Here is a 15,577-nt window from a genome sequence, read left to right as displayed (position 1 = left end):
CGATTTGAAATGGTTACTCGAAACATTCAGAATGGGAAATAAAGAAAAAGAAAGGGGAAAAAAGGTGGAAACATGTAATAAGTCGATAATAATCAAGAAATAATTATGTCAAATCTTCCAATGGAAACACAAATTCCTTTAACCAAGGCACTATTAAGTTCATAATGCCAAGAACCATTAATTCAAAGAACTCGTTTGATTTGAGTTGATAACTTTCAAAAAGTACCTCAAGGAAGAAGATTCTGAGGCTGAGGGCGGTCGGCCGAGAAAAGCAGCTGATGCGGCCGACTGAGACGATAAGGCCTGATGCCGTTATAAAGTAAAGGGGTTTGGGAGTGGCTGCTCGATTTTCTCCAGCATTACTTACCTTATATTTCTGTTCTAATTTTGCTGTTAATCTGATGTTTCTTTTTTATATGGGTACGGGGGGATTTTCTCAATGGTAAGAAAATTGGACCGTTAAATTGTAATTACAGGTTGGCTTCTAGAAAATCAATTCCATTTTTTGCTGTAGTATTTTCAAGATGCGCATCCTCAGTCAACAATCAGGATTCCTTAACCCCTCAACTCCTTCTAAAGTAGAAAAAATGGCTTTAAAATCTATAGAAAGCATTAAAATATTTCAAATACAAGGGCATCCTTGTATGTGAGCCCCTCACCCTTGTCCTTCTCCAAGTTGTTTCTGGTATTGTTAGTCGACATTGAAAGTACAACACTATATTTCCGAGTATCTTCTCTCGATCACTTGTTTCTTGCAATTGTTGGACAAAATAACAAAGCTCAATTGATAAAATTATCTTTTCGTGCTTCTTTCAATAGGTCCTTAGGGGCCATAGGAAATATTCTATTCTATCTTTGTTAAAGTAAAAGAATGTCGACTCCTTGGCTGCTACTAATGCAAAAACTTTTTCATCCGGCAGAAATTCTTGTCTTTTGGAACCGGGTACTGAAAGTTTTCAGAAATTGATGCAGTTCCTATATGGGAGATTGGGAGAGGGCTCTTGGAGAGACCTTTGTATACCATTCTGTACGGAATCATACCTAACTGGTTTTCAGGCTTGTCTGTGAGTTTGAATCTTGAGTGGAACTTCAAGAATCAGCTTGAAATGATTATCCGAAACATTCAAAATGGGAAATAAAGAAAAAGATAGGGGAACATGTAATAAGTCCATGATCATCAAATAATAATTATGTCAAATCTTCCAATGAAAACACAAATTCCTTTAACCAAGGCACTAGTAAGTTCATAATGCCAAGAACCGTTAATTCAAAGAACTCGTTTGATTTGAGTTGATAACTTTCAAGAAGTACCTCAAGGAAGAATATTCTGAGGCTGAGGGCAATCGGCCGAGGAGACCGGCGAATGCGGCCGGCTGAGACGATAAGGACTGATGCCGTTGTAAAGTAGAGGGGTTTGTGAGCGGCCGCTCAATTTTCTCCAGCATTACTTACCTTGTACTTCTGTTCTTATTTTGTTGTTCATCATAAATTTTTTTTTATATGGGTGCGGCGGGATTTTCTCAATGGTCAGAAAATTGGACCGTTAAATTGTAATTACAGATTGGCTTCTAGAAAATCAATTCCATTTTTTTATTTTGTCTTTATTCTCAATTATTAATATTTAATGAAAATATTTGTCTTTAATTCTTTATAAATTTTTAAATAAAAATTAAAGTGTATTTCAATTAATTAATAGAATTATATGTTATATTGTTAATCATGTAAAATTAATTTGTTAAGACAATGTTCACTATAAGTTATTGACCGGGTATAACCCTATGACTTATTTAGTAGTTTTTGGATTAATCCATGGTTAATTAGGTTGACCCAATATACATTGAAATTTTTGGCATTTTGATTACAATTAGTCAAGGGCCGCCCGATTTTTTCAGTTTTCTTGTGGCTTTTTTTTTTCGGAAAATAAGGCGATGAATTTCATAAAATAAAAGCATCCAGAATAAGTCACAGTTCTGAAAATAGAAGAAACACCAAGAAGAAAAACCCATGACACCTAACTAATCAAGCAACACTCCCGTCACCCTCTACATCCATCCAGACACTAATGGAACGTAAGCCTGCAATGTACATTATGGTAATTCTCTAATAGCACTTAAGCTTCCCTCCATCCACTACCTAACGTTGCATCCCAAAAAGTCCCTTGTCAGAAATACTTTGCCCATAACACTCTACTCAATAGCGCATTCGATCGAGTAATTATTCTCCAGCCCTGCTTAGCAAGTAATGCTAAATTAAAATCTTTCAAACCCCAGAACCCCAAACCCCCCTGCGACGTAGGCCAACATAATTTCCACCAGGCTACCCAATGAATGCGTTTCTCACCCCTCGAATGCCACCAGAAGTCAACAATAGCATACTTTAACTGGCGAATTAAGTGATTAGGTAATTGAAAGCATGACATGGCGTACGTGGATAGAGACTGTAGTACCGACTTAATCAGAACCCCTTTACCCACCTGTGCGAGTAACTTCGAATTCCATAAGTTAACTTGATCCCACAACCTATCACGTATACCTCTAAACAGTTCCCCCCTAGATCTCCCACTCGTCGCCTGTAAACCCAAATATCACTCATGAAATGCACCAAACGCATTCCCAAAACAATTGGTTATGGGACTTAAGAGAAAACATACTAAAGACAGCTTGCTTCACCTCAGCAGTAGTGAAATGCTCAGTTATGACAGGTTCATCTCCGCTGTGACCCGAGGCTGGATAGCTGATAGATACTCATTTATATGGGACTTTGTCGGTTGAGTAGAGCAGAAAATGTTACAAAACACTGAAGAATAATCCCTTGAAATTTATGTCTCACTCTCTTTCTACTCTCCCGCTTCATCGCACAGCCGAGTCAAAGTGTTCCACCATATTTGAGCCAACGCATATACATGAAAAAATTTGGCGTTTCTATCCCCATCTGCTAGCCAATGCGTCTTACTTCTTTATTGCCAATAAAGCCATAAGGTCTGTAATAATTATTATTTTATCTGTAATATCCTCTAGACCTGGTGACTGATCTATACCCAACAGTGGTATCAGAGCCCCGGGTTAAATCTCTGGCTCATTCGCCACAAAACGGTAATATTGTTCCTATCCTTATCTCCAGTATTCTATTACCTTTACTTTTATTCCCTTACCCCAAAAATCTTGCCACTGTCTTCACTTGGTCAGGCTTTTGAAGTCGTCGGGTATCTGGCTTGAGGGGTAGCTAAGGCTCCCAGTTATTGTGCTCAATATTCTGCTTTTATTTTTTTTATCTATATTCTGTGATTTTATTTTTTAAAAATGGCTGGATATAACCTGCAACCATTTGATGGTAAGTATGATTTTTCAATATGGCAACAGAAAATGAAAGGAATTTTGATACAACAAAAGGTGTTTAAAGACATTGATGGCAAATATGTTGAAAATATTTCTGAAGAAAAAAGACTTGAAAACGATGAACATGCTTACTCTTCCATTATTTTAAATCTGTCTGATTCTGTGAGGAAAGTTGGTAAACAAAATACCGCTAAAGAACTTTGGAAAAATCTTGAAGAACTTTATACTGAAACCTCTCTTCCCAGCAAATTGTTTCTGCTTATTTTTTAGATATAAGCTTGATTTATCTAAAACTATTGAAGAAAATCATGATGATTTTACTAAATTAATACAAGACATTAAGTTAACTAGAGAAAAATACATAGATGAGTATTCACCCATTGTATTGCTAAATGCTATACCAGTATCTTACGGAGGTGTAAAAGCTGCTATTAAGTATGGCTGGGATAATATCAATCTTGAAACTGTAATTAGTGGTCTCAAAAGTAAAGAAATGACAAATCAACCTAGCCAAAACCAAAATTAAGTTAATTATGTTAGAGGAAGAACTAAAAACAGGAACTTTAACTATAAGTTCAGAAAACACAATAAGAGTAGAAGTAGAAGTAGAGGAAGAAGTTCATCTAGGTCTAATATTCTGAAAATAAAAAGAGTGCTGAAAAACACAATTCGGAGAAAGACTTCAGATGCTATAATTGTGGAGGCATATATCATTTTGTTAAAGACTACAATTAAGTGTGTCATATATACTTATATATATTATTGAATGCTAGAGGAATGAAATAAAATTAATTGTGCATACATAATTGAGTGTGCCACAATTGCGACCAACAATTAGATAGCACACAAGCGGGCAGGTCTCTTCCCCATTTTCTGGTCTCCATCAAGGCCACAATCGAAGAACAAATCATAGCCAGGTACAAGGACGAGGGGAACAAAGTAAACCTTAAACTGTAAAGTTTACACAAACTAGAAGAGTTTTTTCAAGAACAAATTCATAGACGTCAAACAAAAACCCCAATTCAAAGTTACAAAAAAAAAAAGAAAAAAGAAAAAAAAAAAGAAGTGGACATCTTCTTCTTCTTCTCCAGAGGCTTAGTCTTTTTTCATATCCGAACAATCTTCACAGGAAAAATTGTAATTTACCTTCTTGTGATATGAGAAATGAGGAAAATACTTTATGCGAAAAAAAAATAGCAAATTATCTCATGTGTTTAAAAAAATGAAGCAAATTACCTCCCTATTAATAGTTTTGATAGGGGGTAATTTGCTTTATTTTTCAAAATACAGATGATACTTTGCTAATTATTTTTTCATAAGAGTTTATTTGCTCACTTCATATATCACAGGAGGTAAATTACATTTAACCCAATCTTCACAATTAGTTTTGATTTTGTTTGATTAGTGCACGTGGGAAGCAGACGAGGATAGGCTTGTAAATTGTCCTCATAAAATTTGTATAAAACAGATATCTCAAATCTTTGTCTGAATGGACTAGCCTAGTCGATAACTCAACCCACTTAATTTGGTGGATGAGTTATTCAAGTAAAACAGGTAAATAGACCCCAGCCTAATATATAAGCCCGAATCCCATTCAAACAAGCAAATGACCGTTTTTCTAGAATAAGACTAGTTATCCAATCTAATCCAAGTAAATAAATGGGCCTATATATAGGTCTTGCTAACAATATATTGTTAGGTATTTTATATTCTATCTATATGCATAAAAAGAAACCCTTTGTTTTTAAATATTATAGTAACATAATAACGTGTGTTTATCATAGGTACATTAATTAAAATTAGAAATAAAACCAAGTTACTGGTTTGTCATACAAACTATGAGTAGCTCAAATTAGAAAAAACTATGAATAAACCCTATCAGACGAGGTATAGTTGAAAATGAACTATGGGGCACTTATTTTTTACTGTCGATCACTTTTATTTAGTTGGAACCAATGTTAAATTTTTTTCTCTCTCCCCAATTTGAGTTATTTTCTACCACTTTCCTTTATATATTTTATGTTTTATATTATTTCAGAGTCATATTTAAATTATTTTGCACACACGTCCCCCGACCCAAAAATACTAAAAAATTACACATAAAAAGAAAAGTAATTTAATACTAGTTGATAAAAATAGATTACAAAACCATCTAACATTCAGAAAATGAAAATCCAAAAGAAATATCTAACTTTAGACTGACAAATGAATAGAGAAACCACCCCAAACCCAAACCCACACCCACACCAAAGAGAAACAGAATTATTTACCGAAAAAAAAAAAGAGAAACAGAATTCTACCAAAAAAGAGTAAACCAAAAATGGACCACCGGAAAATGTGTACTGATTCCACTTCTTCTACTCTGATTTCTCTCTATCTCCTCAATGATCAATTTTTAGATGCGCTCTTTCTTGGAGATTATGATAATAATTCGTTAGATCGGAAAATCTAGTGAATTATGTAGGTGAGCACCAATGCCAACAGCATTAGAACGTATGCTATGCCTTGATCTATCGCCGTTCCTGTATGAACAAACATTTGAAGATGATCGATCGAAAATACCAATCAAAAACACCGTATTTTAAATTGTATAAAATCAGGTTAGGTATAGAACAACGCACCATCGCTGGTGGCGAGGGGGGAAGGTGCGGGTGCAAATGATTTGACATCGGAGGAGGCAGCGACGGAGGGGAAAGCGACGGCGGCGGCCAACACCACTACGACAATCGCCGCCAAAGCTCTGCCGATCATCTCCATTTTATTTTATTTTTAACTACTTTCCACAGTAGTTATGATGCGATGATCAGAAAATGAAGAATATTTTTTCACTCCCTCTGCGGCGGATCGAAGGGTAGAAGCCGGTGGCCGACCGCAGAGAGAGGATCCTAAGCACGCTTTTTTCCCTTTTTTTTGGCCTTTTCGATCAAGTAATTGGAATTAATTTTAATTTCTTTTGGATGTTGATTTTGTTGAGGGATTGATATTTATAGATGAATGGGGTGGAGAAGAAGAAGAGGACGACCGTTATTCTCGTTGATGCATTTCAATTGTTGCCATCAATCTGTGATTATTTTGGGAGTTCTAAAAATGTCGGAGAAATTTTCAGCCTCTATTTTTTTTAAAAAAAATTAGTATTACCAGTTATAATGAATCATTCTAAACAGAAAAGTAAACATGTGATGAAGCTTGATGTTATAATGCTGAGGGTGTCTGCAATAATTTCTATATTTGTGGTGGAAATAACTATGAATATTTGTAAATATGAGTGTTTGGGAAAAAGAATTTAATATTTATAAGTTGCTAGAAATGTGTTTCAAACTTTTGACTAAAATTAATTTAATTTAAACAGTTCAAAAATAAAAAATATAAAATAATAACACTTTTTAATTTATTATCAGCAGTAAATTGATAAGCGCTTAAAATAAGTATTTACAAATACCCCTACTTGTTGAAAATAGTGCAAGTATTTTTTAGATTAAAACTTAATTATTAAGAATTTTTTTTTAATAATTCAACTATAGCTTATTGATTTGTGAAATAATTGTGAAAGACATTATTTAGGAAAAGAGGGTCGGATTAAACTTATTTAAAAAATATTAATAAGCTCATATATGTGTATTTAATATTATTGGAGAAAATGTTAGATCTTATTTTTAAAATAAGTTTTCATAAGTGTTTACATATAAATTAATCAAAAAGTTTAACGATATCGTGATTTAAATTGATGGGGTTGTAAAATTTAAAAATAAACTGGATATTCTTTTTCCGGTTCAAAGGATGTTTTAAATTCCCAATATTTTATTTTGAATCTTGTAAATTAAATTTATTTTTTTAAAGTTTTATCAATATATCTTATGAATTTTGGAATATATTACAAAATATTTTAGAAAACTTATGAATTCACGTTAACAGGCTTTTTTAAATTATATTGGAGTTAGATTGAAAGATATAATACCTTAAGTTATTTTACTGACAGGTTAATATACTCTATTTGGAACGATCGATCAATCAATGAAAATTTCATATTTCAATTAAAAATTAGAAAAAAATAAAGCAAAAGAAAATTCCCTAAATGATCAAGAGATGTACAACCTCAAATCGACATTCATCCAACACAACAACGCTCGCAAAATCATACAATCAACAAAAATGGCAGACTGGTGAACTGAACTCTTTCAGCACTTCTCAAATACTGTAGACTATAGAGTTTTTCAAGCAGAGTGGATTTTCCATCACACTTACTTCCAGATGTCGAACAAGCGATGCTGATCTTCTGTCACACTTTTCCTCAATATTACCGTAGAGGGATGCTTAAAGTATACAATTTATGTGGTGTGATTGTAGCGAGGCCAAAGGAAAGCACCCATGGCGAACCACCTTTTCTGATCAGCAGTGCCAATGGCCGGCAGCCCATACTGGGAGAGGAGGCAGTCGAGCTTCCACTCGGGCATGCTTTCATAGTCTTTTGCTGTGTACTTGGGATAGTGCAGAGGCATTTGGAAGTAGATACCGTGGCCACCGCACCTCTCTTTTCCCGGCTGGCGGCTGTCACCGCCTCCTTTCAGCAGCTCTGCTGAGGTTGAGTACTCCATGCTCACAACTTATTTGTTTTTGATCGATTCTATGGAAATGTTTGGGGCTGTGTTATATATAGAAGGCTTTGCGTGTAGAAAATGAATTCTTGAAGATCTTTTTCTCAAGAATATTTCACATATGAGTGCAGCCTACACGAGAAGTGATTAGGCCTTTGGATTAATTAGTCAAATAAACATGGAGGAAATTTTGGAGAATCGTGGCAAAATATTCTTGGGATGTTGGAATAATTGGCCTATCATTTTCCCAAATTGTATACCTATAATGTTGAGTATATAAAGGTTCTCTTCTTAATATTCCACGTGTACGGCTATTAGGTGAGATAGCAGGGCTGATTCTGGACAACTGTTTGCCTATTATATTTTAATTATACATAAGAAAGAACTGTTGATATCAAGGTTGCACGTCTCTTAGATGTCCCAGAAGTTGTCAAAGAAACATAAAAGTCCGAAAAATTTATTTCTAAGTTACTGATGATCCATCAGTTCTTGAAAAAGCAAAGTAGATTTTAGTATGACAAAAGATACCAGAACAAGCCAAAATTTTGATGCAGGCAATTAATCCGAAGTTTAAATATCTCTAACAAACTCAACCTTGAACAGGTCTATAGTGAGCAACGGTTACCACTTGGATCCAAGAGTACAACAGAAGGGTGCTTATACTGGTCGAAATGACCGAAGAAACTTAGAATTCAATCTTACATGTCAAAATAGAAGAGGCCTTCGCACAAAAGCTTTCTGATATAAGTGATCCAGTCATAGAAATGGTCGAGAAGAAGATATATACATTGGAGGGAGCAATAATAAGTTAAGTTGCGGAACCATTTGGGAAATATCTACATACCATGTTCTACGGAAGCCAAACCTCATTAAGGATGGAAAAAGGGGTCTTCTTCATTCTTGTAGATTTCAAATAATTGCTTAGAGTAGTGTGTTGCCAATTTTCTGCACTGCTCAACCCCCTTCACGTCGAATTCTTTCAGCTCTTCCACCGACTTCTTTACATCACCATGCGGATCTCCATCAGTGAGAAATTCAGCCAAGGCACTGCCACTGTAAAATTTAGAAAAGAAATGTTAGGGTTGGATTAGATCAATCCATAACCGCAGGTGACATAGCTTACAAAGAAACAATTGTTGGAGTGAATTAATAAACTAGATCAAGTTTCTAATGTTAACAAGCAACGGTTAGATCAGATACCAAATATATCTAATACTATTGATAAAACAGTCAATGACATATATTGCACTGATATCCAGACACTAAATATAAACACATAGAAACCTTACCTAAATGCATGAATTTGGCTGAACCCTCGTCCATTAAGGAGTATAGCTGATTTGCAAGATTTCTCCTCAGATGTTTGTTGGCGATAAAGAGCACATACTGCCTTCATGCATAGTTCAGGGCGTTTACCAAAATCAGCAAGCATATCTGCTTCATACTCCCACTTCATTTTGTCTTTTCTCCCCCTTCGAAGACCAGATATGACCTCATCATACTCCATACTACTCTCAGATACATGTTCTGAGTCACATGACCAATCACCCGAGGGCGTGTCAAGATTTTCACACAGATCTTCATGGTTAGAGAAGGAATCACTTTTTGAAACTTCTGAGGTGCTAACAAGAAATCCGCCCAAACTTTCACCTTCACTACTTGAATAATCCTCTTCTATATCATCTTCACACACAATGTCACTCATTTTTTCAGGGATTCCTATACTTTTTTGGCTTCCTGTGCTTTTATAAGAACATTTTCCTGAAACACCTTTATGTTCAAGATTTCCCACTCTAATTAAGCGTCGCCTAGGAGTAAGTTCCCTCCGGTTGTCCCCAGAACAAGAATCATCCACAGATCTTCTGTTCTGGAGATTATCTGAATTATGTGCAGACAGATGTTTACTCCTAAGTTTACAAATTGGAATATTGTCATCATTGTCGTTTTCACTCTCGCTAGTAACTATATAAGCAACTCCTCTCCTAACTTTTCTCCTCTTAGACGTTGGAATATATGGCTGTCTCCCAATGTAGCCAATGGTTTCCACTTCATCTATCTGGTGTTCAACAACTGCTGCACACCTATCTTTTGAGGTCAACTCCTTTTCACCAAGAGTAATTCCTAAACCAACATTGGTCGAACTTGAACTGCAGATCTGTTTCCCTCCCTTATTATCAACATTGGGTAAATGCACATCAGTAGTGTCAAGATCATCGCTGCTGTCACTAATGCCAAGTAGAACAAAAGGAGGTCTACCACCTGGTGTTGAGGGAGAAATATTCTTATGTGGCCTCCGGTCTGCAGCAAAGTCCAAGCATTTTCTAACTCTCGACTTTAATTTATTTTGGGGCGGCCCTTTAAATACATCACCACCTATATACCGCATAGACGATGGCGTATTAACTGGAAGGTTGCCTGCCAAAGAAGAGCAGACACGAAGACTATGAAATGCAATATGCCCAAATCCAAAGCACAGCAACTAAGCAGATAGATATAACAATGAAGGAATGTACAAATTATGTACCAACTAAATGTTGAACTTCATTTGCATATGTTTCTGGCAATAAGAATACCTGTTGCATCCTTATCCTCATTCGCTTTATTTTCGGTTTCAGCCCGCACAACTGATGGACCACCTAGGTCAATTGTCTTGGCTTGATACATCTCGGGCAAACCCGAACCCGTTTTCATCATTCCTGCAGACAGTCTCTTCTCCAACTCCATCACTTGCAACTCCAGTTTTTTACATTTCACTTTCCAAACTTCAACCTCGCTTTCAGCCTTTCTCTTCTCACACTCCAAAACATTATTTTCGATCATCAACTGTGTAACCTTGTCTTCCTCCTCACCATTTCCATTGCTCTTCTCAAGCTCTTGGTTCCTTTCCTTCAAGACTCTAAGTTCATCCTCAAGTTCGAGCTTTTTCAGTTCCATTAAACCAACCTTACACTCTAGCCACTCAATTACAGCATTTTTCTCCCCCATACCTATTTCTAAAAGTCCACATTTATCATTAGCTTTTGTTAATTTATCTTGCAATTCCAAACACCTAATGCACCCCTCATATTCTTTATTCAGTACCACTCCACTATCTACAAAGTCCTTATTTTCTGTCTCCAACGATGCTCTCCTCTTATCAACTTCCATTCCGGCATTCCAAAAACATAAACCCTAATTAGCAAAACATAAACGAAAAAGAACAAAACTTTGTTAGAATTTAAGCAATTAAAATGAAACCCATCTAACCAAACGCTGCATCGAAGCAAGAAAACTGCAAATAAAGTAACTTTCCCCAAATCTCTGGCAGAGATTCACACAAAATTGAAATGAAAATTGTGTGAACCGAAAAATAACCAAACATTTTATAAATAAACATAATATTAAACCAATTCTTCAGAAAAACACAATTACGAACGGGAATATGGAATTCACAGAACTTACGACGAGAAGAAGTGGGACGCAAGATCCCTAAGAGCAGCGGATATGGAACGACGTGGCCCACCACCGGTGCCGTTTATCTGATTTGTAATATGAACCGGTTGCTATTGTCAGATTTGTCAGTTACACTATGTTGTTAGCGTCGATCTGTCGAATTTGGGCATAGATTTCAGAGAATTAGATCAAAATCTTATACTATAAATTAATTTAAATAAATTATGAATTAAATAATCTTATAATATTAATGATGCTGCCTCTTTTATTTGAAGCTTATGGGGTATTATTTTACCTTTTCACATATATAATTCAATTTATTAATAAAGAAAAGGATAAAATAGTTTTTGAAATTGCAATAAAATGGGATTTCGAAAAATTGATTTTAGTGTACAACATTATAAGATATGACCAAAATCTTCATAACCAAAATGTTATAGATGTGAGGTTCATGGGTTCTTGCTGTAACGTTTAATATTGATATAGTACAGATTTTATATGTATGAAACATGATTTCAAATTTTATTATTTTTTTATTTATATAAATTAGTACATACACAAGTTATCAATGATTGGATTACATATGATATCGTCATGATATGGTAATCTAATAATTTATGATTATGTAGGTATAAATTTATATGGACGATATTAAAATTTTTTAAAAAAATAAAAAGAGAGAAACTGAAAAAGATGAAATTAGTGAGATATCAACTCTAGTGAAATATATGTTTAATGATGAGATAATTTTACACAGTACAATAGATTTGATCAATGTCCAAAGAGAGGAGGTAGCGTGACTTGTAAGAATTATGGTATTAAAAATTTAAATGATTGTGAATTGGATATTATTGATTTTAATAGAATTACAATATGAGCGGTTCTTTTAATTAAATGATCTTGAATTTCATTTAATAGATAATTTATCAGTATTCCGACTAAAGAAATACAATACCCAATTTGTTGCAGTGGCTGAAATCGAAATTATCCAAATTTTCTATATCAAGAGAAAAAAGTAGAATCACAATATATGGAAAATGGTCCAATTATTTGAATTTGAATGGAAGCAAAATTTGAAAAATGAACTTTGGTTGAAGATCATTATAAGTGCCGAAGGGACCAAAAACACAAGTAGACATTCTTGAAAAATTATGTGGGCCAATCTATACATGAAGTGCTTTAATTTACAATTTGCCAACCACTCTCCCTCACCAGTCTCCATCACACTCTCTCTCTCTCTCTCACTCATGGTAATAGGAGGAAGAGTTAAATAACCTTATTACCAACAAAAGTAAGAAAGATTTGTACGGTGTCACTGTCTGTCTCAGTCGACAAAATTAAAGATGAAGAAACAAAGCGAATCCCGCCAAGCAGAAGAAAACAGGCGACGTTGTCCAGATTATTATGCTGCAAACAGCCAAAAACAAAGTAGGTACATATATATATGTGTGTGTGTGGGTGATGATGTGGTTTGTTGCATAAAAGAGAGAGTTGTGTGGTTTCCATGTGTTGTTTTCAAAGGGGGCCTCCGCCTACCAAACTCGCGTTTCTGCTTTTAACGCTGCCGTGCCTCTGCCTCTGCCTCTGGTAGATACATCAATTAACCACGCATTTAAGGTAGCCTGCAATTTCGTAATTGTCTCTCATTCTTGAATATTCATGCATTTAAATTTCAGTTCTCATTTCATTTCTCTCTCCTCAATTATGTATATATATATGAGTGTGTAAAAATGTCGGAATATGCATGTATTTGCATGCGTATGTAATGTAATATGATGGCTGCTATAAATAAAGAATTAAGAGTGATAAAAGTGCTAGTAACATTAAACTCATAATTTCAAACTTATTCATAGAGTAATAAATCTGATGAACTCGTGATTTCAAACTTATTCATAAAATAATAAATTTGATTATTAATTCACATTATTTGACATCAACGAGGAAACAAGTGGGGCCGGTTGGGGGGGGGGACTGTGGAGGTATGGCAGAGGCCGGGAATCGAGCTGCTAACGGTGCAACTGATAGGAGGCGAGGGATTGGTGGAAGAGAAGAGTCATTATTTAGCAGTGATGTATTAATAATGCAAGACAATGCATCATACATTTCTTGGGACTCTCTTTAATAAATGGTGTGAAATGAATGAGGAGTTGGGAAAGCAGAGGGTAGAGGTCCCTCCACATTTACTAACCCCCTTCGTTTCCAACTTTGTCCCACGCATACCAATTAATATGTCTTACGAGTATTGCAATATCTGATTGAAAGAACCGTTATTGAGACTTGGTTCCGGCAGGCCACTCCCCTTTTCCCACACATATGTATATAAGTGTATAGAATTCGTGTTCTAGTGAGGTTTATTCCACAATTTTATGCAATATGTCAAAACATAAGCAATTGTCATAAAAGGCAATACGAATTTACTCGCAAAACGCACAACTTAATTTGCTTTTATTCCTCTATTTCAATTCAAAGAAGTATGCTTGCCTACAATTTTCTTTACCAACTCTCCCAGAATGTATAAGTTTAGGAAGATTTGTATAAGAGACAACGTGCTGCAGTTGGCATCCCCAACAGGTGGGAAAATTGTTAAGAAACCAACTAAAAATTTCTCAACTTTTTTGGAATAATCAGCAGTTACCCTCTATTATGTAATATATAGTTGTCTTGGGGTAAACAAAACTACCTACACATACCCCGCACATGCCTACTTGAGTTGTCTCTTGCCTAAGCCTGCAGTTGTTCACCAAGCCTTGGCCTTTGCCTGCTAAAACCTATCGATAGTGTACACACCATTAGGCCGTCCTACACAAACCATCTAACATCCTATCGGGCTTTATCCATGTGCACAACACCTGACCGTCTCGTACATTGACATTGAGCACCATCGATATTCGTCCACCATTTTCTACAATGCCTGATGCACTTGATTAGTCTCAGGCTATCGAGATAATAGCAAAAGTACTCACACGATGCTAAGAATCCCCCCTAATGATGCCCCATCCTACCTCTAAGGTCCACATGTCCGTCCATAATGGGTCAAGCCATGCACCATCAACCAATGTTTCCCTACCATAGTTTGGGTTTCAAAATTGGCTTGGGCTGGCCCATATATAGCTGGGGAAATTCTAATCCAACTCGATTCGATTAAATTTAAATTAATTATATGACGAGTACAATACACTTATCGTATAATTAGTATACAGTTGGATCAAAGATATGAATAAAAACTTTCCTATATAGCATGTAATTAAAGTACTTAATTTAAGTTCCAAAAGGGATATGATGATGTCATAGAAAACAGGGGATCATTCATCCTCATAAATGGCATTTTCGAAGTGTCCGTTTCCTGTCAGAATTTGCCTTAAACTAATGGCCACTCTGCGCTGGCAAAGTATTCAAATCTTTGCATACTTAAGAATTACTGTGTACCTTAAACATAAACCAGCTTGAGATGACATTAAAGAAAGAGAAAAGGTAATAAGAAAAAGGATATATATTCCAAGGTAGAAAGAAAGCTCGAGAAATTGCCAATTAGAAAATGTGTTGGATAAAAATACACAAACAGGTTGACGTCATTTTCTTCGTTCAGAACGCACTCCCATGCAGCACCAGCACCAGTTGCTCTTGTTACCTATATTAATTACTGCAAGAGACTCTCTCTCTCTCTCTCACACACACACATACACACACAGAGTCCATATGTAATAATTATGCAGAATCGTACTGTGAAAGAGAGTAAATGTAAAATAAATCATGAAATTGATACGTGAAATGAATTCGAAAAACAATGTAAGATCGGGGTTGGCACGGACATGCCGTGTCTGCTCATTCAAAGCCTAGCTATCTTCTCCAACCTCCCCTTCCTCACACACACAACTTGCGCATATTGCTTCCTGCCCCATCATCATCACCATCGCCCTTAATTTACTCTCCACCCTCACATACACATGCATACATGCATATATATACATGGGTATATATTTTTTAATGTACTACTTTGTCGTTTTTGATGAATTTAAGTTACTGCTGTAATAGATTCATGTTTCAAGCTTTACTTGTACGTACGTTAGACCAGTACACTGGCAGTCACTTTACCATGGTCTCATAGGATTAATGTTGTTTTTCAGTGGACTGTTAATGCTCTAAGTTTCTTGTTGTTTGCTTGTATATATACGCATGTTAGAGATGAAGGCAGACCAAGTGCCAGTCTGCAAATTATTA

At 35.5% G+C, this 15,577-nt stretch overlaps 1 protein-coding gene across 1 annotated transcript; it reads right to left on the bottom strand.

Annotated features, from left to right (window-relative positions):
- Window positions 1-8,470: 8,470 nt before the first annotated feature.
- LOC105160385 (uncharacterized) lies at window positions 8,471-11,591 on the bottom strand. Its single transcript, XM_020693414.2, has 4 exons — window positions 11,369-11,591; window positions 10,501-11,098; window positions 9,217-10,342; window positions 8,471-8,980 (listed from the first exon to the last, which is right to left on the bottom strand). Exons 2-4 carry the CDS (start codon window positions 11,072-11,074, stop codon window positions 8,797-8,799), a joined length of 1,884 nt encoding a protein of 627 aa, XP_020549073.1. The 5' UTR covers window positions 11,075-11,098; window positions 11,369-11,591; the 3' UTR covers window positions 8,471-8,796.
- Window positions 11,592-15,577: the final 3,986 nt, after the last annotated feature.

This window comes from Sesamum indicum, linkage group LG4 (genome assembly GCF_026168435.1).
Source record: "Sesamum indicum cultivar Baizhima isolate 11 linkage group LG4, ASM2616843v1, whole genome shotgun sequence".
Lineage (NCBI taxonomy): Eukaryota > Viridiplantae > Streptophyta > Magnoliopsida > Lamiales > Pedaliaceae > Sesamum > Sesamum indicum.
Note: the sequence above shows the minus strand (reverse complement) of the source record. Positions and strands in the feature narration are given on the sequence as shown.

Excerpts from the sequence above, each read along its gene's own strand:
- LOC105160385 (XM_020693414.2), bottom strand. The coding sequence starts at position 11,074 with ATGGAAGTTGATAAGAGGAGAGCATCGTTGGAGACAGAAAATAAGGAC. Across the intron at positions 10,343-10,500 it reads TGAGGATAAGGATGCAACAG|GCAACCTTCCAGTTAATACG; the intron begins GTATTCTTATTG and ends CTTCTTTGGCAG. Across the intron at positions 8,981-9,216 it reads AGCCAAATTCATGCATTTAG|TGGCAGTGCCTTGGCTGAAT; the intron begins GTAAGGTTTCTA and ends TAAATTTTACAG.